Raw genomic sequence first — 24,543 nt, forward strand, 5'->3', positions numbered from 1 at the left:
AACTGTGGACAAGAGCCAAGTGATTTTTCAACATATCTTTCCCCACAAACATCAATGACAGTCGACTAAAATGATAAACAAGCACAAATGCTGGTCTTGTCTGTGATATCCATATTGCATGGATGTGAAACAATAATTAATCATTGAGAAAAAGATTAGTCAGAAAGAAATAGTGATGTGAGAAAGAATGATGATAGTTTGCGTAAAGAAAAAGGTACATTATCTGGTTGCCATTGCACATCATCACACACTAGGCAGTTAAGAACGGAAATAATACATTGGCCTTTGCAGCATGAGGATTTGAGTACAGGATGTTTTGCTCCTGATGTCTTGGCTTTACTTTAAAAAATATCTTTGAACCTACCAGCTTACACCTGACCAAAATTACTATTTTGTTTTAGTAATCTTTTTCTTGTAAGAATTGTTAGTTATTACAAGGTGTTCCAATATTCTATGAACCTAGTTAAGCTCTTAATGTGGTGTAATACGCTTCAGACAATCTTGTCAGGGAATCAACATTTAATATCAGCACTGCTGTACAATCATGCACCTCTGCCCCCTCCCCCCCCCACCAAATATCCTGGCTAGATCTGGAGGCAAGATGCACTACTGCAGCAGAGTACAATACTACTTGAGAAGTGCATCTCAGCAATGATGCAGCCTTGTTTCACACTGGTCTTAACTGAGACTGTTGTAGATTGTTTTGGAAGTATCATGCCATTCATGTCACAGTGGAACTGTGCAAGGAGAATCATATCTGTATGCAATCAAATTTGAGCTGGTGTTCCACAGCCCCTCGCAAATGGGAGTCAAAGCCTTGAGTGAAGACAAAAAGTGTGTTTTCTACTTCTTCAAATTGTTGGGCATGTCCACTATGTCTCTATGCAATTTTTCATACAAAAATACAACCTATCTAATGACAGACATGTTATATCATATAGTGTACAACTTATCATTTTGAATAATGACATGCTTTTAAAATAGACAAAATGTTTAACTGCCACATGAAAAAAGTCTTACATCAAACATTTCTTAATTAATCCTTTGCAAAAGAGACATGAACATTGGGAAATGCTTTTATATTTTAATTGTGCTCGAGGTGCAGGGTGGGGAAGGGATTATACTCAAAGCATCAGGACAAATTCCCGATTTTTATTTTTATCATACTCTACAGATCAATTGAAGTTGAATTATTATCATCCCTACATCTATAAAAGTCTGATTGTGTGTGTGTGCACGCATTGTATCTTCCTCAAAACACTAACATTTAGTCAGCTAACGCTTACATTTTCAGATTATTAATCACATTAACCCTGTCTACAAAATAAACTGTTTCCCTTCACATTTCATGCTATATTTCATTAGTTATAGCGTTTTAAAAAACGTATTTTTACAATGGCAAACGTCCTTCAACCCGCTTCAAGTGACGTCACAAAGGGGGTGTGGGCGGCCACCAGCTTCCAGTGACGTTAGGGGAAGGGTCGCATTTAAGTTAACTTTCCGCTTCTACCCGCGATGCCCAGGCTGGGGTTTTACACGGCCATCAAGGAGGCATCGCGACAGACATCGAGACCGCAGCTGTGAGGCCTCGCGACAATGGGGACACTGGAAAACCAGTACCCAAACACAACAAACATCTCTATCAACATACAGCATCCATAATCGTATTTTCACCTGCCTCAGTTTACAAAAATAAACATTTTATAACTGGTCGCAAACCAAATTGAATTAAATTTATTTTCACCACAAAGTTAAATGTGCAAGCAAAAACATCAACCTGGGACAAGCGACAGGTAGGTGGGAATAGATATACTTGGATTTTGCCCATTTCTTAACACTTCAGTGCAACCAGTGACATTCAAACACACAATACTGGGATGATATTAATTTCAGGAAAATGAGAACAATGTACAAGAATACCTACACCCACGAAAGAAGTGGCAGCTTAATTAACAGAGTTGCGGCACGGAACGGGAGGTAGAGTAATTAAAAGTCATCCGGTTTATTTTTTGGTGTAGTTGCAACAATAAGAGTTTAGAATGGAAGCAAATTTACTAATCAGCAAGAATAGATGTAAAGTGGAGCTGTGTTTGCACACCATTGTTATTTTGTGTTGGATTGCGTAATAGAAGTTAGAAGAAACAAAGATCAAATTTGCATTATCTTTGTATTTTAAAAACAATTTTTAAAAAAAGAGATACAGCACGGAACAGGCGCTTCGATCCACCTGATCCACACCGATCCCCGCACATTAACACTATACTACACAGAGATAATTTACACATACACCAAGCCAATTAATCCACAACCTTGTACGTCTTTGCAGTGTGGGAGGAAACCAAAGATCTCGGAGAAAACCCACACAGGTCACGGGGAGAACGTCCAAACTCCGTACAGACAGCACCCGTAGTCGGGATGGAACCCGGGACTCCGGCTCTATAAGCGCCGTAAGGCAGCAACTCCACCGCTGCACCACCGTGCCGCCCAAATATCTAAATTAACCGTTTGTATTTCTAATTGGCTTCACCTCACTTGAGTATTTTATTATTCTGCATCTAGGAGAATACATGTGGGGTCATTTTCAAAAATCACAATATGCAACACACACGAGCAATGTATTGCGATGCCCCAGATCACAATGTCAAACACCGTTAAGCCTCAAAGCATAAGCAGAATCAAAATAATTTTATGTCGGTAATAGAGATTTCACAACCCCAAGAATATCAAACACAGCACCGTAAAAGTCAGCCAAAATATGGCACAGTAATTATCTTATCATGTGTAAGAAAGAACTGCAGATGCTGGTTTAAATCAAAGGTAGACACAAAATGCTGGAGCAACTCAGCGGGACATGCAACATGTCTCGAGAGAAGGAATGGGTGACGTTTTGGGTCGAGTCGAATTATCTTCTCATTGCAGGCTGTCGGCTTTCCAATTTTAATTTTACATTGGAGCAACCTTGATATTTCTGCACCCTTGCAAAATAAACACTATTTTGGCTAATTGTCTAAGACTGGCCTTTATCATTCCTGCTACAATCACTCTTGGTCCCTTGCCACCAACACCTCGTAACTCCCTCTGTTCAGCATAATCATGTTTTACGCTTATCGTTGTACTCAATACTCAAATTTTGCACATGTACAAATTGAGGGCTACAATTATTTGCAGAAAATTTACAACTATATCTTTTGATTTAATTTAAATAATGCTGTATACATGAGATCTGACATTTCCACTCAGCGATCACATGTTAAATGTATCATTCAAATACTTGACACTATTTGTTCGCAAGTAGTTTAAAGATAAAATTGAATGTTGATAATTATGATTAATTTGATAGGTGATTTTATCCTAGTAAACAGAATTATACTGCTTTTACATACTGGCAAAAGCATTGCCTACTGTGGGTATCATGGTGGTGCAGCAGTAGAGTTGTTGCCTTACAATGCTTGCAGCTCCTGAGACCCGGGTTTGATCCCAAGGGTGCTGTCTGTATGGAGTTTGTACGTTCTCCACGTGGGTTTTCTCCCGAGATCTTTGGTTTCTTCCCACACTCCAAAGACGTACAGGATTGTAGGCCAATTGGCTTGCGATGTGTAAATTGTCCCTAGTGTGTGTAGGATAGTGTTAATGTGTGGGGATCTTTGGTTGGAACAGACTCAGTAGGCCAAAGGGCCTGTTCCCGCTATGTATCTCTAAACTAAACTACTGTTTCAAAATGAAAGGTGGTGTATAGTAGTTTAAAATGCAGGTCACCCGGAAACGAATTAAACTAAATGCAGGTCACCCGGAAACTAACCTGGACCGATGGGACAGCAGCTGATGTACGGCTCTCGGCCCCCGCCGGTACCGAGGCAGGGCTCGAAATTAGCAGCTGCCCGGGTGCCACTGACCACCCAAAGTGCCGCCGGGCAACCTAAACGGCGAGTCATTTTGCCCGGCTTGGCACGCAGATACAGGTTTATACTGAAGATAGATACAAAAAAATGGAATAACTGCGCAGGTCCGGCAGCTGGAGCAAAGGAACGTGACGTTTTGTGTCTGCGACGGTTGTGGGAAAGATGCTAAGTGTGGCGTGACGGTGGGTCGGAGCGAATGACGGGCCCCGCACAGCAGCAGCGGCGGCCCCATCTCCTCTTCCTCCTTCACCCCGACCACCGCCTGCCACTCCGCAAACGGCGCTTTCAAAACAAATCCTTGGAGGAGGGAGGTGTCGGTCAGAGGCGGAAGTATGGGGGGTGTGTGTGTGTGTGTGTGTGTATGGGACTGAGGATAGAGGATTGGAGGAGGGAGACGTGTCAAAACACTATCGGCAGACCTGCACTGCAGCCAAGATCGATCCTGGTCTCCGGCGCTGCAATCGCTGCCAAACCGCCACTGGACCATCGCCGTCCCCACCCGAGAGACCCCCCCCCCCCGGGGGTGGCCAGACACAGCCAGCGCAGAGAAGCAGTGCTAAACCCAGCTCAACTCTGCCTGTCCCGCCAGGTTAACCTACAGCTCTGTCTGGATTGAGACAGGGCTGTAAGCAAGACAGGCAGAGTTGAGCTGCATTTAGCGCTGGATTGAGCTGAAATTACTGTCCATAGGGCCCCCGAAGCCTCGTATGCGTGAGTGTGCGCGCGCGACCGCCAAGATATTCTGTCCCCTGGTCCCCTCCATATTTTTTTTTTTGTTAAATTTTATTTTTATTAGCAGTACAGTAAATTACATTAATACATCGCATATACTTATTACATTATGTTGTACCACTTCATTTTTTGAGCTTTAAAAAAGATAGAAATAAAAGTAGTAAGAAAAGTAAGCAAGAATCGTGAAGGTGCAGGAAAGTGCCCTTAGGGAAGGAATTAGAGAAGGAAGTAAAGAAAAGAAATAAGACCCTAGAAAGAAAAGAAAAAAAGAAAGGAAAATCAATCGCTCTATTGTAACACAAAACTCCGCAAAAAAGGATATACCAACCGTGTTTTTATTAAAAGTATTTTATACCCCCCGTTACCAGATCCTGGTAGCCTTTATGTTTTAACTAATTATTGCACCTTATGCTTGTAATAGTTCCATAAATGCAGACCACGTCTTTTGGAAGTGATCTGCTTTGCCTGCTAGGAGGAGTCTCATCTCTTCCAAGTGTAGTGTTTCGAACATGTTTGAAACCCACATTTTTGTTGTTGTATTGGAGCATTTTTCCAAATTTTGAGTATAAGCTTTTTTCCCCATTATTAGCCCATAATTAAGTTAGTTCTTTTGAAACGTATTTAATTCTTGGGTTACCTTCCGATATTCCAAAAATGATCCATTCTGCTTTGGGTAGTAGTTTTGTTTTAAATAATTTTGCGAAGATTTCAAATATTTCGTTCCAGAATTTTTATACAGAAAACAAAAGAGTGCGCTATGGTAGCTTCTTGTGACTGACATTTATCACAAATGGGTGAGACATTGGGGAAAAGTTTATTTATTTTAGTTTTTGAATAATATAGTCTATGTAATGTTTTATATTGGAGTAGAGTATGTCGTACATTGATCGAGCATTTATGCACATATAGTAAGTATTTATCCCAGCTCTCTTTTGAAATTTTTATAGCTAGTTCTTGTTCCCAGTCTCTTCTAATATTATCAGTTGTAGGTATTTCTATATTCAAAATAATATTATATAAGTATGATATTAATTTGCCGATTCAGCCTTTATCTTCATGGCTTCATCTAATAAGTCTAGGGGCATGTTATAATAGTCTTTTGTATATTTTTTCAGATAATCACAGATTTGAAGATATTTGAAATATTGATTATTTTTCAAGTTATATTGTCCCCTCCATATTTTGATAGCAATTTCCGTGCCTGACAGGGACGGCCAAGGTAGCGATGATGCTGGTGTTATCCAAGGGGTGCTGCACCGACCCCCCTTCCCACCTCCTCTGCCCCTCCCTCTCTCTCTCTCACTGTACCCCCCTCCCTCCACTGCACCCCCCTCCATCCTGACCCCTCCCTCCTCCATCTGCCCCTCCCTCCATCCTGCACTGATCCCTCCCATCCTGCACCTCCTCCTATTCAGTCCTCACTGCCCTCCCTCCATCCTGCCTGCTCCTGTTCCCCTCCTCATCATCCTGCACTCCTCCCCCCCTCCATTCATCCTACACTGATCTCCCTCCTCCATCCTGCACTGACCCTCCCTCCATCCCATCCATCCTACACTGATCCCACAATTCATCCTGCACTGCTCCCCCTCCTCCCATCCTCCATCCTGCACTGCTCCCCCCTCCATCCTGCCTGCTCCCCCCTCCTGCCTGCACTGCTCCCCTCCATCCTGCACTGCTCCCTCCATCCATCCTGCACTGCTCATCCTGCCCCCCCCCCTCCATCCTGCACTGCTCCCCCCCCTCCATCCATCCTGCACTGCTCCCCCTCCATCCATCCTGCACTGCTCCCTCCATCCATCCTGCACTGCTGCTCCCTCCTCCATCCATCCTGCACTGCTCCCCCCCTCCATCCATCCTGCACTGCTCCCCCCCCTCCATCCTGCACTGCTCCCCCCTCCATCCATCCTGCACTGCCCCCTCCCTCCCTCCACCCTCCATGCACATCCTGCACCCCCCCTCCCTCCATCCTGCACCCTCCCTCCCCCCTCCCACCCTCCCTCCCTGCACTGCACTCCCTCCCCCATCCATCCTGCACTGCTCCCTCCCTCCATCCATCCTGCACTGCTCCCTCCATCCATCCTGCACTGCTCCCTCCTCCATCCTGCACTGCTCCCTCCATCCTGCACTGCTCCCTCCCTCCCTCCATCCTGCACTGCTCCCTCCTCCATCCATCCTGCACTGCTGCACTGCTCCCCCCCTCCATCCATCCTGCACTGCTCCCCCCCTCCATCCATCCTGCACTGCTCCCTCCTCCCTCCATCCTGCACTGCTCCCCCCTCCCTCCATCCTGCACTGCTCCCTCCCTCCATCCATCCTGCACTGCTCCCCTCCCTCCATCCTGCACTGCTCCCCCTCCCTCCATCCTGCACTGCTCCCTCCATCCATCCTGCACTGCTCCCTCCATCCTGCACTGCTCCCTCCCTCCATCCTGCACTGCTCCCCCCCTCCATCCTGCACTGCTCCCTCCCTCCATCCTGCACTGCTCCCCCCTCCCTCCATCCTGCACTGCCCCCCCCTCCATCCATCCTGCACTGCTCCTCCCTCCATCCATCCTGCACTGCTCCCCCCCTCCATCCTGCACTGCTGCTCCCCCCATCCATCCATCCTGCACTGCTCCCTCCCTCCATCCTGCACTGCTCCCCCCCTCCATCCTGCACTGCTCCCCCCATCCATCCTGCACTGCTCCCCCCCATCCATCCTGCACTGCTCCCCCTCCATCCTGCACTGCTCCCTCCATCCTGCACTGCTCCCTCCCTGCATCTGCCTGCTCCCCCCTCCATCCTGCACTGCTCCCCCCCTCCATCCTGCACTCCCTCCCCCCTCCATCCTGCACTGCTCCCCCCTCCATCCTGCACTGCTCCCCCCCCCTCCATCCTGCACCCTCCCCCCTCCATCCTGCACTGCTCCCCCCTCCATCCTGCACTGCTCCCCCCTCCATCCTGCACTGCCCCCCCTCCATCCTGCACTGCTCCCTCCCTCCATCCTGCACTGCTCCCTCCCTCCATCCTGCACTGCTCCCCCCCATTCAACCCCACTGTTGAATTCCGACTGGTAACTGCGCACCTCGTCCTAGCACGCGTCATGCTAGCCATCTTAAATGACCACCTAAACTGTCACTTGGCAACCTAAAAAGCTGCCAAGGTTGCCCGGCTGGCAACAGGGAAAAAATGTTAAGCAAGAGCCCTGCGAGGGGGCCAACCGACAGCCACCGGACAAGGTGAGAGGCGCAGCAGACGATCCCTGGCCCGCTGGGGAACAGACACCCGGGAGCCAGAGAGTGCCTATATACCTAGCATGAGGAAGCTAAAACTCTGCAGTATACATAGGGTTAACTCGAGTACTGGCACGATCTGAAGAATTATTTTTATATTAACTGACCAACCCACATATGAAAACATGCTGAGAGATGCCATGAGTGGAAGCAAGTTCAAAACACCATGGTATTTACTGCAGATGAACTAACCGGTTTGTCATCTCTCCACAAGTATCTCATGTTCCTCGGTTTACATAAAAGAGAATTAACGTTATATTGCATCCTGCTCTTTGCGAGCATGACATCATTACCATTATCATTTACCATTAACTCTCTTTGCAAATTAGCTAAACTGCAGAGTTATTCAGTCCCAACACTAATAGATTGGCTGTCAAACATGTAAATATATGATCTTCAGAACATCTCCACCAAATGTGATTGCAGAGCACAATACTTACTGGCTTCAGTAAAATCATTCAGCAGTAAGTATTAATGAGCCAAACAAAATAGATCTACCAGGTCTTCAATGCCAAGAATAAATTGGTTAAGTATATATTTTTGCCACACAAAGCCAACTAGAGCAGTTAGCTGTTGAACACCAGTGTAAAAGCAGCTTCCATTTCCGGACAGTGGACAAATATGCAATTTTGCATGCCTTATGTAGTTCTCCAAATTATTCAAAATCTCGGCTGCCTGCAGTTATAGAATGGGCTGATCAAAGTTTACAGCCAGCAAGTCCCGGTGAGGAGGGATAAGGACTATAAAGTAAGGGAACCTTGGATAACAAAATAAATTGTAAATTTGATTTTTTTTAATTATGTTTGGTTCATCACAGGGGGTGGGAGATTGCAACCTTCACGTGGTCCATCCTGTTTCAACAAATGCAATCAACCTGGCGTGCACAAACAGAAGATCAAACAGAACAAGTTGTCTAACAACTTTCGGCTGTGCATGCCATACGCAAGAAGAAGAGGTTCCTCACAGGAGGCCTGAAATGGTAAGAGATTTCCCCTGTGGGAGGCGAATCTTTGGAAATCTCTACCCTGGATAGCTACAAAAGCCTAGTCATCAAGTTTACTCAAAACAGAGACCAATAACTTTTTTATTACATTATACAAAATATACATTGCTGACATCTTCATCAGCTCTCCGTCAATTTATCAGAGCAGGGCTCTCACTTAACTTTTTTTCACTGTTGCCAGCCGGGCAACCTAGGCAGCTTTTTAGGTTGCCAAATGACAGTTTAGGTGGTCATTTAAGACGGCTTGCATGACCCGTGCAATAATGTGCTCAGACGAAGTGCATAGTTACCAGTCAGAAATATGCTCAATGAAGCATTCACATATTATTTCTGCTTCAAATAAAGTCACAATCTAAAAATATTCTCCATTCAAGACATGATATATACCACAATGCCATGCAGCAAAATTGTAATACAGTTACTCAACTCTTTTTACACGTTGCAATGAATGCAATTTCTATTAGTTCTTTCCACTTCCAAACAAAAATGTGGTTGGATTATTCAGAGTGTGATCAACCTCGGTGAGACCAAGCGCAGGCTTGACGATCGCTTCGCACAACACCTCCACTCAGTTCGCAATAACCAACCTGATTTCCCGGTGGCTCTGCACTTCAACTCCCCCTCCCTTTCCGAATTCGACCTTTCTGTCCCGAGCCTTCTCCATGGCCAGAGTGAGGCCCACCGCAAATTGGAGGAACAGCACCTCATATTTCGCTTGGGTGGTTTACGTATGAACATTGGTTTCTCCAATTTCAGGTTGTCCTCGCATTCTCCCTCCTTCCCCTCCCCATCCATGTTTTAAATCTCCAAGTGACGCTATGTCCCCCTTTACAGCTACTGTATGTTTTCATTCAGCTCAAGACTATGGGGCAGTACATTGGCCATAAAGTTGCTGCCTAAAAGTGCCAGTGACCCAGAATTGATCCTTAATATGGGTGCTGTCTGTATGGAGTTTGTTCCTTTTCCCTTTGATCACATGGGTTTTCTCCGGGTGCTCTTGTTACCTTCCACATTCCAATGGTGTGCAGGAACCATTTTCAGACCCAACCCAAAACATAATATCCGCCTTTTGTCCAGCAATTCTGTCTGACGAGTTACTCCAGTCTATGTTTATCATCAGTTTAAACCAGCATCTGCAGTTCCTTCCTACTGTTTTGTTTTTTTCTGTCCCAGCAAGATGGCACGGCTTTTAGGTTGCCTGGCGGGACTTTACGTGGCCATTGGCACCCGGGCAACCGTTAATTTCAAGCCCTGCTGAGGCGATTCCCATTATTACATCAATCCAATTCTCTGCTTTTTCTTTATCAAAAAACCTCCATTAAAAACAGTTGAATTTGACATTGGTTCTTGATTTGGCAGAAGAGCAACTCTTCAAAGCTGCTAACTGAAATCATCCCTTCAAAACTAGCTTCAGGCAGAGAGAAACAGGAAGGGACATTACAAATTAATGTGTAGGGATTACCACGCATTACAAAAGGTAGAAGATAAACAAATATCAAACAGGGCATTGGTTAGTAGTTTCTGTGACCTCTCGAAAATCTTCCTGTGTAGGCCAGCTCACAAAACAAATTAATATAAGGGGGTCTTAATTGTGTTAGTCTCATCATTTAAATATTCAAGGAACTGAATTCATGTTGCCCATTTTCTTCGCTCCATAGATGCTGCTGCACCCGCTGAGTTTCTCCAGCATTTTTGTGTACCTTCAATTTTCCAGCATCTGCAGTTCCTTCTTAAATAATTTAATCCAATGTCATTTTTGTTCCCTGCCATGCTCCTACCTATCCTGTCTACTGAAGTTGCCGTCAGTGATTTTTATACAATCTTATAGCCTTCTCAGCAGCCTCAGTACTGTACTAATGTATACACCAAATGCTGTCCTGAACACATTAGAAGATATACCTTATCTAAGACTTTGGCAGATCCAAAGTCAGGCAGCATCTCTGGAGAGAAAGAAAGGTCACTCCAGCATTTTGTGTCTAACTTTGATTTAAACAGACATCTGCAGTTCTTTCCTACACATTCAGTGCTGTACTAGATCCCATCACCCTGACAGGCGAGTTTAAATCCTCATAAGTACAGTGCCCTCCATAATGTTTGGGACAAAAACCCGCCATTTATTTATTTGCCTTTGTACTCTACAATTTGAGATTTGTAATAGAAAACAATCTCATGTGGTTAAAGTGCACATTGTCACATTTTAATAAAGGCCATTTTTTTATACATTTTGGTTTCATCATGTAGAAATTACAGCAGTGTTTTTACATAGCCCCCCCCCCCCCCCCCCCCCCCCCATTTCAGGGCAAGTCTGCAATTCATGAACATCAGTTGCTGGGTGTTCTGCCAGGCCTGTATTGCAGCCATCTTCAGCTTATGCTTGTTTGGGGGCTAGTCCCCTTCAGTTTTCTCTTCAGCATATAAAAGGCATGCTCAATTGGGTTCAGATCGGGTGATTGGCTTGGCCACTCAATAATTCCACAGATTCACAACTCTCTGGATGAAAAGGTTTTTCCTCATCTCTGTTCTAAATGGCTTACCCCTTAATCTTAAACTGTGGCCCCTGGTTCTGGACTAGGTTTCAATAAGATACCCTTTCATCCTTCTAAATTCCAGTGTATACAAGCCCAGCCATTCTATCAACACATGACAGTCCCGCCATCCTGGGAAAGACTGGAGGAAAGACTAGGTGCTGGGAGCTCTTATACCTGCATTAAGGAAGCATTTAAACACACCTGAGCAATTACAAACACCTGTGAAGCCATGTGTCCCAAACATTATGGTGCCCTGAAATGGGGGCACTATTTATAAACACAGCTGTAATTTCTACATGGTGAAACCAAACTGTATATAAAAACCCTTTAATAAAATCTGACAATGTGCACTTTAACCACGTTATTTTTTTCTATTACAAATCTCAAATTGTGGAGTACAGAGGCAAATAAATAAATGATGGGTCTTGGTCCCAAACATTATGGAGGGATAACAGCATGAGAATACCTCCACACCAGTACACTGTGCCCCCTTCAATTCAAGTGCAACCTGTCCTTCTTGTATAGATCACCTCTGTTCCTGAAGAAATCCCAATGGTCTCAAAACTAAACCTGTGGTTATGTTATAATGGGATTTTCAGAAGACTCTTAAGTACTCAACATTAGAGTACATAGAAATGTAGTGGGGGAGGGTGGGAAGACAGAGAAGAGAAAAAGAGGGGGAAATACACTAGTAAGGATTGAATTAAGTTATCACATAGAAAGCAGAGTGGGAATAAACAAATTTCTGTCTCAGCTTGTAGAAACAAGGAACTGCAGATGCTGGTTAGTACACAAAAGGACATAAAGTGCTGGAGTATCTCATGAAGAGACTCGACCCAAAAGGTCACCTAGCCATGTTTGCCAGAGATGCTGCCAGATCTATTGAGTTACTCCAGCATTGTGTCCCTTTCCGTCCCAGATTAACATCTATACTAGTAGATACCACACAATTAGTACTTGAGCTCCAGCGATTGGCACAATCTATATCTGTGATTTCACAGACGGGATTAGATATCCAAGTCTCAAGTTTGCTTATATAAAACTAGGCACACCTGCAAGTGTGGAAGAAGGTGTAAAGAGGCTTCAGGACATATGGACAAGTTGAGTGTCGAGAGAACATAGCAGATGAAATGCAATGTTACAAACTCACTTTGGTACACAAAAGAAAAAACAGAATACTTTGGTTAATGTGACTTGAATGCCCTTGTACACAAATCTGTGAAAGCCAATACAGCTGCTCCTTGACCTACGATGGGGTTACGTTCTGATAAACGCATCGTAAACCAAAAATATCGTGTCAAAAGCGCATTTAATACATTGAGATCGCGTGACCGGAAGCAACGTGCGGCTCGCTGCCGTTGCCGAGCATTTGCCGATCGTAAAGTTGAAATATCGTGTCGAAGCATCATAAATCGGGGAGCACGTGTATATAGGTGCAACAGCAAGTAGGAACGCAAATTATATGTTAGCTTTATAATGAGAGGATTTAAATACAGGAGTGAGGAGTAAATACAGAATTGTGTAGAGCCTTGGTGAGACCATACCTGGAATATTACAGTTTTAGTCCCTTTATCCAAGAAGTTTATACTTTGCTTAAAGGGAGTGCAGCACATTCCCAGAATGACTGGCTTGCAGTAAGAGAAGAGATTGATGACACCAGGGCTATATCAATTAGTGTTTAGAAGAATAACCAGAAGTAATCTCATAAAAACTCAACAAAATTCTTTACAGGACTTGACAGGCTAGATACAATGAGAAAATATTCCCCTTGACCAAGAAGTCTAATCTGAAGCTATGATCTTTGGTTCCTCGCAGGAGGCCTGAAATGGTAAGAGATTTCCCGTGTGGGTGGTGAATCTTTGGAAATCTCTACCCTGGATGGCTATGAAAGCCTAGTCATCACGTTTATTCAAAACAGAGACCAATAACTTTCCGGATATTAAGGGGAAAAGACATAGGGATACTGAAGAAATTGGCATCAAGGTAATAGATCAGCCATCAGATTTTGATGAACGATGAGCTTGTCAAAGGGCCTAATCCTGTTTCTATTTACTATGCCATCCTTCAACTTTCCAAATGCAATCTTGGTCTATGCAATTTCTAACTGAAACCTCAGAGACCAAATATTATTCTGGTACATCTGCACTACACTCCTTCCAAGGCGAATCTTCCTACCCATGCCTAGAACTACACACTATATCCAAGGTATAATTTGACCACGAAACACAAACTTCACTATATACATGTATACTATCTCCTACTAATCCATTCTAATCAGTCTATGACATTTTAGTGATCTACATTCATGGATCTTTATGTCACAACTACTTCTAGCTTTTCACTTTCCTATTCAGAGGTCCAAAGTAGTTTATCTCATAGCTGCTCACACCAAAATCAAATTTCTAAAGTTTACCCATGTCTTTCATTAATTAAAGTCCGAGTTGTACAGCATAGAAATATACCCTTTGGCCCATCACATGTATAGTGACCATCATGCCTAGCTATACTAATCACATTTGCCTGTTTTAATTCCATATCCTTCAACAGCTTGCATTCACGTACATGTCCAGATGCATCTTAAATGGTGTAATTGCCCCTGCTTCCATGACCTTCTCTGGCAGCTCATTCCAGATTCCACCCGTGTGAAAAGATTATCCCTCAGATGACCTTTAAACCTCCCTAAACCTCTCGTCCTAAACCTATGCCATCGAACTTGGACACCTCTATGATAGGGGACAGCTCTGGTTACTTACGGCTCTCATCATTTTATATATCTTTATGATACCTCTTGGCCTCCTCTGCTCCAGGGAGAAACCTACCGTATCCAATGGCTCCTGATAACTAAAGCCCTCCCATATTTATATATTTTTGCTTTAATCTACACTAATTACAATTGCACCCATTTTTATATTGTACACATACATACTTTCCCTAGAGGTTAAAATACAGCTTACTGCAGCTGGCAGCAATTGTAAACCCAAGGACAAGTTTAGACTGTCTAAAATAATGATTTAATTTCTCATGTTGAAAGACAAGGTCCATGTACTAGAGGACAGAGGATCTAGGGAGACGGAGGAACTGAAAGAAATTTGCATTAGGCGAGAAATAGTATTGGGTAGACTGATGGGACTGAAGGCTGATAAATCCCCAGGGTCAGATGGTCTGCATCCCAGGGTCCTCAAGGAGTTTGCTCTAGAAATCGTGGACACATTGGTAATCATTTTCCAATGTTCTATAGATTCAGGATCAGTTCCTGTGGATTGGAGAGTAGCCAATGTTATCCAACTTTTCAAGAAAGGAGCGAGATAGAAAACAGGGAATTATAGAACAGTTATCCTGATATCAGTGATGGGAAAGATGCTGGAGTCAATTATTAAAGAAGTAATAACAGTGCATTTGGATAGCAGTAAAGGGATTGGTCCAAGTCAGCATGGATTTATGAAGGTGAAATCCTGCTTGACTAATCTTCTGGAGTTTTTTGAGGATGTGACAAGTAAAATGGAAGAAGGAGAGCCAGTGGATGTAGTGTATCTGAACTTTCAGTAAGCCTTTGATCAGGTCCCGCACAGGAGATTAGTGGGCAAAATTAGAGCACATGGTATTGGGGGTAAGATATTGACATGGATAGAGAATTGGTTGGCAGGCAGGAAAAAAAGAGTTGGAATAAATGGGTCCCTGTCAGAATGGAGTGGAGTACCACAAGGCTCGGTACTGAGGTCGCAATTATTTACAATATGTATTAATGATTTAGATGATGGGATTAAAAGTAACACTAGCAAATTTGCAGATGACACAAAGCTGGGTGGCTGTGTGAACTACGAAGAGGATGCTAGGAGGTTGCAGGGTGACTTAGACAGGTTAAGTGAGTAGGCTGATGCAGTATAATGCAGATAAATGTGAAGTTATCCACTTTGGTGGCAAGAGCAAGGAGGCAGATATTATCTCAATGGTGTCAGATTAGGAAAAAGGGTAGTGCAACGAGACTGGCGTGTACTTGTACACCAGTCACTGAAAGTAAACATGCTGGTACAGCAGGAGTGAAGAAAGCTAATGGCATGTTGGTCTTCATAGCAAGAGGATTTGAGTATAGGAGTAAAGAGGTTCTTCTGCAGTTGTATAGGGCCCCGGTGAGACCACATCTGGAGTATTGTGTGCAGTTTTGGTCTCCTAATTTATGGAAGGACATGCTTGCTATTGGGGCAGTGCAGCGTACGTTCACGAGGTTAATCCCCAGGATGGAGGGACTGTCAAATGAGGAAAGATTGGGCTTGTATTCACTGGAATTTAGAAGGATGAGAGGGAATCTTATAGAAACATATAACATTATAAAAGGGCTGGACAAGCTAGATGCAGGAAACATGTTCCCAATGTTGGGGGAGTCCAGAACCAGGAGCCACAGTCTAAGAATAAAGGGGAGGCCATTTAAAACTGAGATGAGGAAAATTAAAAAAAAAAAAATCACCCAGAGAGTTGTGAATTTGTGGAATTCTCTGCCACAGAATGCAGTATAAGCCAATTACTGGATGGATTTTAAAGAGTTAGATAGAGCTTTTGGGGCTGGTGGAATCAAGGGATAAGGGGAGAAGGCAGGCACGGGTTACTGATTGTGGATGATCAGCCACGATCATAATTAATGGCAGTGCTGGCTCAAAGGGCTAAATGGCCTCCTCCTGCACCCATTTTCTATGAATAATTGTGAAAACGAAAGAGGAATGTCAAGAGTGCAACATAACTAATTCTTGAAGCGCAAGCCTGGTAAAATTAGGAAATCCATAAATATTTTAAGGTGTAGAGTACACTACACTAGGTTTACTTGAAACACAAGGGGTTTTAAATACTCTGGCTTCCCTCTGCCTTGAGCAAAGGATTTGGCTTCTGCTTGTGTGTGAGCCCAGCAGCCTTCTGATTGCCTAATGAATAAAAATCAGTCAAGCCAACAGCAAAACAGAATCAGCTCTTCACACAAATATGAACACAACTGAAATAACATTCAGCTGCACAAGCCCAAACGCATCAATATATAAAAGTCAATTCTGGCTAAAAGGTACTTAAATATCAGATCTATACATAATTTTTGTTCCAAAATATCTCTAATGCTGTGACATTTTAAATAACTTCACAGTTAGTGGAAGTCCTGCTATTATAATTAAAGCATTTCATTGCATCATTGATTAAATAAGCATGTAGATAATTGTAAATGCATTATTATTTGAAATTACTTAATGAAACTATTATAATCATCTTTTACACGTCACAATGATTTGCCTGCAGCTGATACAATCAAGGTATTTATAGAACAAAGCTTCACATCTCTGACCTTGAAAATCATCCTACCGACAGGCTGGTTTGGAACAGCACGTTCCAAGATTCCAAAACAAAGATGTTTTATGATCTACAAAGTACAACCAACCCAAATCCTAAAAATGTGTAATATTCAACGTTTACGTCAATATATTTAAAAGCAAAATTCCTAATACTGCAAAGCAATTTCAGAGCTCCACGTCTATGCTGAATATGATATTGCTGCCATTGTTCAAAAAGTACAGTTCTCACCTCATGCAAAGGAAAAAAGACAGCAAAATGGATTTGAACAGTGCTGCCAATAACAGTTTTTTTTTTCTCTTTCTGCTTTCTGGCTATTGTACAAAAGAAAAATATTTTTGTAGAAGCTATTCATTACATGACACGTCATTTAACCATTTCAGATGGAGCACAGCTATTCAACTACACAGGAAGCAGAGTGCAAAAATCTACATTTAATCAGTAAAATGCTATTTATGGGAAATATGATTGATCTTTAAGTCATCCAAAAATAATCATGAAAAGGAAATTGAAATTATTCATCAGATAAATTTATTATGGTAATTTGAATAATAAAAATAAATGATTGTAAAAAAAAATCACATTTCCTTTCATATTATAGAAATTGGTTGTTTTATAAAACTGCATTCTACCTCATAACAGCAGACCAGCTGGAGTGAAATACATAATTTGTAGACTATGACTATTAATGAAAATTGGAAAAACAGGTCCTCGAAAGTTAAGCATTCAATCAGATAAGTATTAACAGTACCTATCATTTTAAGCAAAGTTACAGCAAAAAAGTAGGAAATGTTGAGGAAGATTTCACCCTCCATCAACCGGCCTTTCAAAAATTGGCAGTCATTTGAGAAATGGTGGAGGTTGCTGATGAAAGGATGCAAATGCAGTACTTTTGGCATATTTCCTAAATTTATTATGGGACAATTTAGGCAAGTTAAATGTTTTGCTCCTGGTCAATGATAATAACTGATGGTGAAACCAAATTTGGGATAATGCCTGAAAAAATATATAATAGGACTAACAAAAATCACGGCAACCATAAAGAATATATCCAGGAATTAGATTGCATAGAACCACAGGTTTTGTTGATTGGAAATGATTGCATCTTTTAATCTTTTGGCTGCTGGATATAACTGTGTGTAAATATCTACGGAATAATAATAAAATAAATAGATTTGCCTGATAATCCAATACCAGATAGACAAAAGTGCTGGAGAAACTATGTCTGAAGAAGGGTTTCGGCCCAAAACGTTGCCCATTTCCTTCGCTCCATAGATGCTGCTGCACCCGCTGAGTTTCTCCAGCACGTTTGTCTACACCAGATAGATAGAACAAAGACCAAAGAACCAAAGAACATTTAGATTTCTGGATTACTAGACCGATAGTATAATTATTATTCTACCTAACATACAATTCTTTTCCTTAATGAACAGACTGATAAATCTCACATTTTTTAAAAATACAACTAGTAGCGTAGATGCACTATATTGCGATTTCAGAAGTTACACCATAAAGAACCACATAAAATACTTTTACACAAAATACAGGCATGTGAAGTATTTATGAGTTAAAGAGCAATATCTCCAAGTTTGCGGATGACACTAAGCTGGGGGGGGGCAGTGTTAGCTGTGAGGAGGATGCTTGGAGACTGCAAGGTGACTTGAATAGGCTGGGTGCGTGGGCAAATGTTTGGCAGATGCAGTATAATGTGGATAAATGTGAGGTTATCCATTTTGTTGGCAAAAACAGGAACGCAGACTATTATCTAAATGGTGGCCGACTAGGAAAAGGGGAGATGCAGCGAGACCTGCGTGTCATGGTACGCCAGTCATTGAAAGTAGGCATGCAGGTGCAGCAGGCAGTGAAGAAAGTGAATGGTATGTCAGCTTTCATAGCAAAAGGATTTGAGTATAGGAGCAGGGAGGTTCTACTGCAGTTGTACAGGGTCTTGGTGAGACCACACCTGGGAGTATTGCGTACAGTTTTGGTCTCCAAATCTGAGGAAGGACATTATTGCCATAGAGGGAGTGCAGAGAAGGTTCACCAGACTGATTCCTGGGATGTCAGGACTGTCTTATGAAGAAAGACTGGATAGACTTGGTTTAGACTTGGCCCTTGTGGCTAAGGGGATCAGGGGGTATGGAGAGAAGGCAGGGATACTGAGTTGGATATCAGCCATGATCATATTGAATGGCGGTGCAGGCTCGAGGGGCCGAATGGCCTACTCCTGGACCTAATTTCGTTGTTTCTCTGTTTCTATGTATCAATGTACTCGCTAGAATTTAGGAGATTGAGAGGGGGATCTTATAGAAAACTTACAAAATTCTTAGGGGTTGGACAGGCTAGATGCAGGAAGATTGCTCCCGATGTTGGGGAAGTCCAGGACAAGGAGTCACAGGTTAAGGATAAGGGGGAAATCCTTTAAAACCGAGATGAGAAGAACTTTTTTCACACAGAGAGTGGTGAATCTCTGGAACTCTCTGCCACAGAGGGTAGTCGAGGCCAGTTCATTGGCTATATTTAAGAGGGAGTTAGATGTGGCCCTTGTGGCTAAGGGGATCAGAGGGTATGGAGAGAAGGCAGGTACGGGATACTGAGTTGGATGATCAGCCATGATCATATTGAATGGTGGTGCAGGCTCGAAGGGTCAAATGGCCTACTCCTGCACCTAATTTCTATGTTTCTATGTTTCTATAAAACAATAAAGGTCTCCTGGTACAAAGAAGGATAATATTGCCAAAGAGGTGGTCTGCTGTGAATTTAATTGAACACCAATATACAGAGACAATAAATGAGCGTGATATACCAAAACTAAAAATTCCCTGACTGCTACAATAGCTACCCACTCAAATGCAAGCCCTGAAACAATAACATTAACAGCCATTAACTGCCAGACTAAAGCAACACGTAATCAAGTACAAATCATTGATCACACCAATGGATTAAATTACAACAGATAACATGAGCAACAATGACTTCTTCAGACAAACCAATATCTAAGAATAAAGTACATGTAATAATCCCAAATTTAATTTGGACATAAAAAACAGTATCCAAATTAATGTTTAGCCTCATTATTATAATCAGCCAGGGTGAATTTTCATCAAGCAAAGACATGCGATAGACCCCAGAAATGATAAATGACAGCTTACATTAATTATCCTTGGAAGAATCCTGGACAAAGCTCGTTGCATCTCTTCTATAGTTTGTGCATTATAGTTACATAAAGTGGTGATCACTGGGAGAGGTTGCCAAAATTATTTATGCCCACAATGCTGATTTTGAATTATGAAAATGGATGGTTTAATTCCTGCAAAGGGGAGTGGAGAAGTAGAGAACATCTTCCAGAAGAGACAGCATATCTGAAAATTGCAGCATTTAGTTTTCTCCATAATTTTCTGCTACCAACTGGATGCTTGGTGTGAATCAAAAATTCTGGGAGGCATATCTTTCTGTCTCTGCAATTTGCCTTGGTAATTTCCTGATATAAGAAAATTATTTGGAATTCTCCATCTAGAGTTCTGTGGATCCTCAGTGTCAGCATATTCATGGGTGAGATTAATAATACACGGCCCTCCAAGAGGTGGGAAATTGGATAAGGAAAATGACGGTCAAGGTCTAAACAGGTTGCAGGACAGGCTTGAGGAGCCACATCAACTCCTCCTGCTCATATTTATTTTTTGACTGATTGAGAGATATAGCATGAAAATAGCCCCTTTGGCCCACCAAGTCCCTGTTCACACTTGTCCAATGTTATCCCACTTTCTAATCCACTAGGAGCAATTTAGAAGGTACACAAAAAAGCTGGAGAAACTCAGCGGGTGCAGCAGCATCTATGGAGCGAAGGAAATAGGCAATGTTTCGGGCCGAAACCCTTCTTCAGTCTTCAGTCTTCAGTCTGAAGAAGGGTTTCGGCCCGAAACGTTGCCCATTTCCTTTGCTCCATAGATGCTGCTGCACCCGCTGAGTTTCTCCAGCTTTTTTGTGTACCTTCGATTTTCCTGCATCTGCAGTTCCTTCTTTAAAATAGGAGCAATTTAGAGGCCATTTAACCTACAAGCCGCACGCCTTTGGGATGGAGGAGGAAACTGGAGCACCCAGAGTGAACACGCAGTCACAGAGAGAACGTGCAAACTCCACAGACAGCAGTGAAGGTCAGGATCTCACCCAGGCTTCTGGCATTGAGACTTTATCAGCAGTGACGCTGTGCCAAAGTATGGGACAAGCAAATTTGAACCGAGGCTATTAAATTAGATAATCTTTGGAATTCTCAACTCCAGGGGTTATTACAGTGACATATTTTCAATCATGGAATCAAAGGTTACTCTGGTGGTGGTAGCTAGAATGAAAATCAGCTATGATTTTATCGTAGGATGGAGCAAACGTGATGATTTATATAGATTACCCCTGCTTTTGTTTCGTATGCAACTCACATTCATTAAAACTGCATTGGTATTTTTGGAAATTAAAAAAAACTAGAAATGCCGGAAATCTGAAATAACAGAAAATGCTGGAAAAACCTGGAGATCAAGCACCATCTGTGGAAAGAAAAACTGAATGTTTCAGGTTGCAGCCCCTTCATCAAAACAGATGAAGTAGACCACCTTACCCACAGCTAACCATGGACCGTTTCCTTTATCATCGTTACTCTTTTGCATATCTTTCATCCATTTGTTCTATATCTCACTATATCACCATCACTCTCTCGCTTCCCTTTCCTCCGACTCTCAATCTGAAGAAGGGTCTCGACCCAAAACATCACCTATTCCTTTTCTCCAGAGATGCACTGGAGTTACTGATCCACTGAGTTACTTTAGCATTTTGTTTTTATCTTCAGATGAAACAGGCACCAGTTCAGATTAAGTGCCTTTGACCTGAAATGTCAGTTTCTCTTTCCAAAGAAGCTGCCTGAACTGCTGAGTTTTTCCCCCAGTATTTTATTTTTATTCGCCTTTTGGAATTAGCTCGCCTGGGAAAGATTAGGAGGCATCCCGGTGTAGTTTGCCATTTAAAAGTAACATAGGCTTAAAAATATCAAATCAGATCTTGGGTTTAAATTAATTGACCGAGTAGTTATATTTCCATTATCCAAATAGAGCACAAAGCCTGTAAACGGTAGGTTACGATTCTAATTCTTATTGAAGCTGAGGTTGGAACTGGAAAGGGTGTTAAAGGTGACAGAGAAGCAAGGCAAAAATCTACAGGTTTTAAATAAAAATGGCAATGAAGATTTACTTTTAATTGTCAAATCTCATTTTCCCCATTGTCATTTTGAAACTTTGTTCATGAAGCTCCAGATAATGTACTGTTTTTTGCTTTATGCATCATTCCGTTTAACCATTTGCTCCCTGTGGGGATTTATGGTCTTTATTTATCTTACCTAGTTTTGGAAAGACAATTAAATATTCAGCATTGCACTGTGGACATGCCACTCTGGCTGTACTGTTGCCCCTTTGCTTCTCATCTACCCATCGTTGTAGACAAGCTTGATGAACCCATTTAGTAGATCCTCTGCACTTGCAAGGCCGCACCCATTCTGCTGTTCGATCATCTTCATCTGTGGCAAAACACACCCAACAACTCCTGAAATAAAAAAAAATTAATATCACCAAACTTGAGCAGAACAAGTCAGAATAGTCTCCCAACAGCGAAATCTGAAATCAATGTAGATGATCAAAATGAAAAACCACTATCTTCAAACTCAAAGTTCAAAAGGGGAATAGGAGATAGATTAAATAAAAAGCCTTTATAATCTTGATTTTTAATACCTCCCATTTCTTTATCCTTTTTACACCACTGTACACAGAGGGTGGACCAATGTTCATTATTTAGTTCACCATTCAATTCACAGGATTATCTATTGACAACTGTTTGTTATGAAATAAGAATTTAAATAACCTAAATAAAATGTTCATATTACAAACTGGGCTGGATTAATTACATTTACTTAATTAGTGATTCGTTATTCTGAACATTCTTGATGGCAATTTGTAGAAGAGCTCACATTAAATCTCATGGTGCCAGAGTAAAATTAATTCCAGGTAGAACCAAATAATGAAAAATATTCTGATAATCCTTCAGCATGGTCATCTCATGCTTTCAAACTGTCTGGATCTGGTGCAGGAAGAAAGACAAATGACTTGCATGTGCACCACACAATGCCATTTCAACCCAAAAAACGTACTTCTTGCCAAATTTCCATTTTCTTGCTTTGAATAAAACATGACCTTGATAAAACAGTGAATTAGGTCAGTACTCCGATAAACTGAAACAGGAAAACCTCTCTAGATGAAACCTCGTGTGAAAACAAAACTTTTTTTTTTATGGTAACTCGATCCTCCTTTCTAGACAGGTTCACAATATTGCTAATGTTATTCTGCTATATATTCACATGTATAATGTGAATGCTGCCTTTGTGCAGCATTCAGTGGTCATCCAGTTTTATTTTTGCAGGATGCCTAGTGCAAAACCTACATTTATTTTTCAGGTAAATAATTTTCAATATCCTGAAGTAGATCCTTAAGTCTTTTTACAAGAGAAATGATCAAGATGAAAAAAATGTTCAGATGCAGGACACATCATGCATTTTAGATCTTGATAAAATAATGGAAATTTCACAGGGTTGCCAACAGGCAGAATATTACCATTCATTAGCATATCCAAATATCAGCCTTGTTTGCCAAGAAACTGCTCCCCCATGTACTCAACACACTTCACCATACACAAGATGAAACAAATATTTAATGACTGCAGATGTGACTTACAATAGGCTATTTTCAAATTTGTTGTTTGCTGCAATGCCAGGCAAAATGTGCAATACAGTTATTTACAACGTTTACAACAGCACTGTTTGCAAATGATAGTGATACAAATCTCAACTCTCGATGTATTTGTACTGAAATAATGGTTTTGTACTCAAAGTTCCATGCTTCAATACAGCAGAGGTACTCAGAATATACTTTTAAGGGCAATGCACTTGAATAGCTAAATAGACCATGTGGTCTTAAAATGTACACTGCAAATGCAATTTCAAATAATTTAGTGCAGGCACTGAAGAATAAATTTTTACAGCACAATTCCTTGTCTCCAGACATTCACCAAGCACCTTTGTAGGAAAATGTAATTATTGTTTCTCATAAGATAATGTTTTACGGACAAATACCATCCAAAACACAGGAGAGAACTTCCTGCCATATCACTGAGATTACGTTGTCAGAGCAAATGTATATAAACAGTGATAAAGGTAACAATGTCCCAAACTACCAAACCGATGCAGATCATCAGGCATCTTTTGCACCAGCTGCGGCAAAGTCAGCACATCCCACATTAGCAACCTCAGAAATGGACTTATTCAATTATATACACATCCCAATAATAGAATAAGCAATACATCCACTCATCTTCCAATTTGAACCAGTTAGCACTTAAACGATAATACATTTCACATTGTAATTCTATGCTCCTATCTATGCCACATACCAAACATCCATGGGTGATGATTTGGATACATGCCATTCTACAAAGAAACAAAGTGAACAATTGAGGCACATGCACAGACCTTTGTTGGGCAACACTAATTTCTTCCAATTAAGAGTACAATTCTCTCTATTCCTCATTTCAAATGACCTAACTAATAATTCTGTGGGCCTGGTAAATAGCCAATGGCCTCTTATGCAGGATCTTATTAAATGTCTTCAGGTAGCCACAGCCAAGTAACTATACATGCTACTTTAGTTACTTTTTTGCTCAAAATATTCAAATAGGTTCGTCAGGTACTATGTACCAAAG

The 24,543-nt window shown here is 41.8% G+C and overlaps 1 protein-coding gene across 1 annotated transcript in view; it reads right to left on the reverse strand.

The window, feature by feature from the left end:
- The window catches only part of marchf5 (membrane-associated ring finger (C3HC4) 5), a 70,664-nt gene that overhangs the window by 33,312 nt on the left and 12,809 nt on the right, over window positions 1–24,543 (reverse strand). Inside the window, exon 2 of the mRNA XM_055646626.1 lies at window positions 22,136–22,338. Within this exon, the coding sequence (XP_055502601.1) occupies window positions 22,136–22,338 (203 nt within the window). The remainder of the gene's footprint in view (window positions 1–22,135; window positions 22,339–24,543) is intronic.

This window comes from Leucoraja erinacea, chromosome 15 (genome assembly GCF_028641065.1).
Source record: "Leucoraja erinacea ecotype New England chromosome 15, Leri_hhj_1, whole genome shotgun sequence".
In the NCBI taxonomy this organism is placed as follows: Eukaryota; Metazoa; Chordata; class Chondrichthyes; order Rajiformes; family Rajidae; genus Leucoraja; species Leucoraja erinaceus.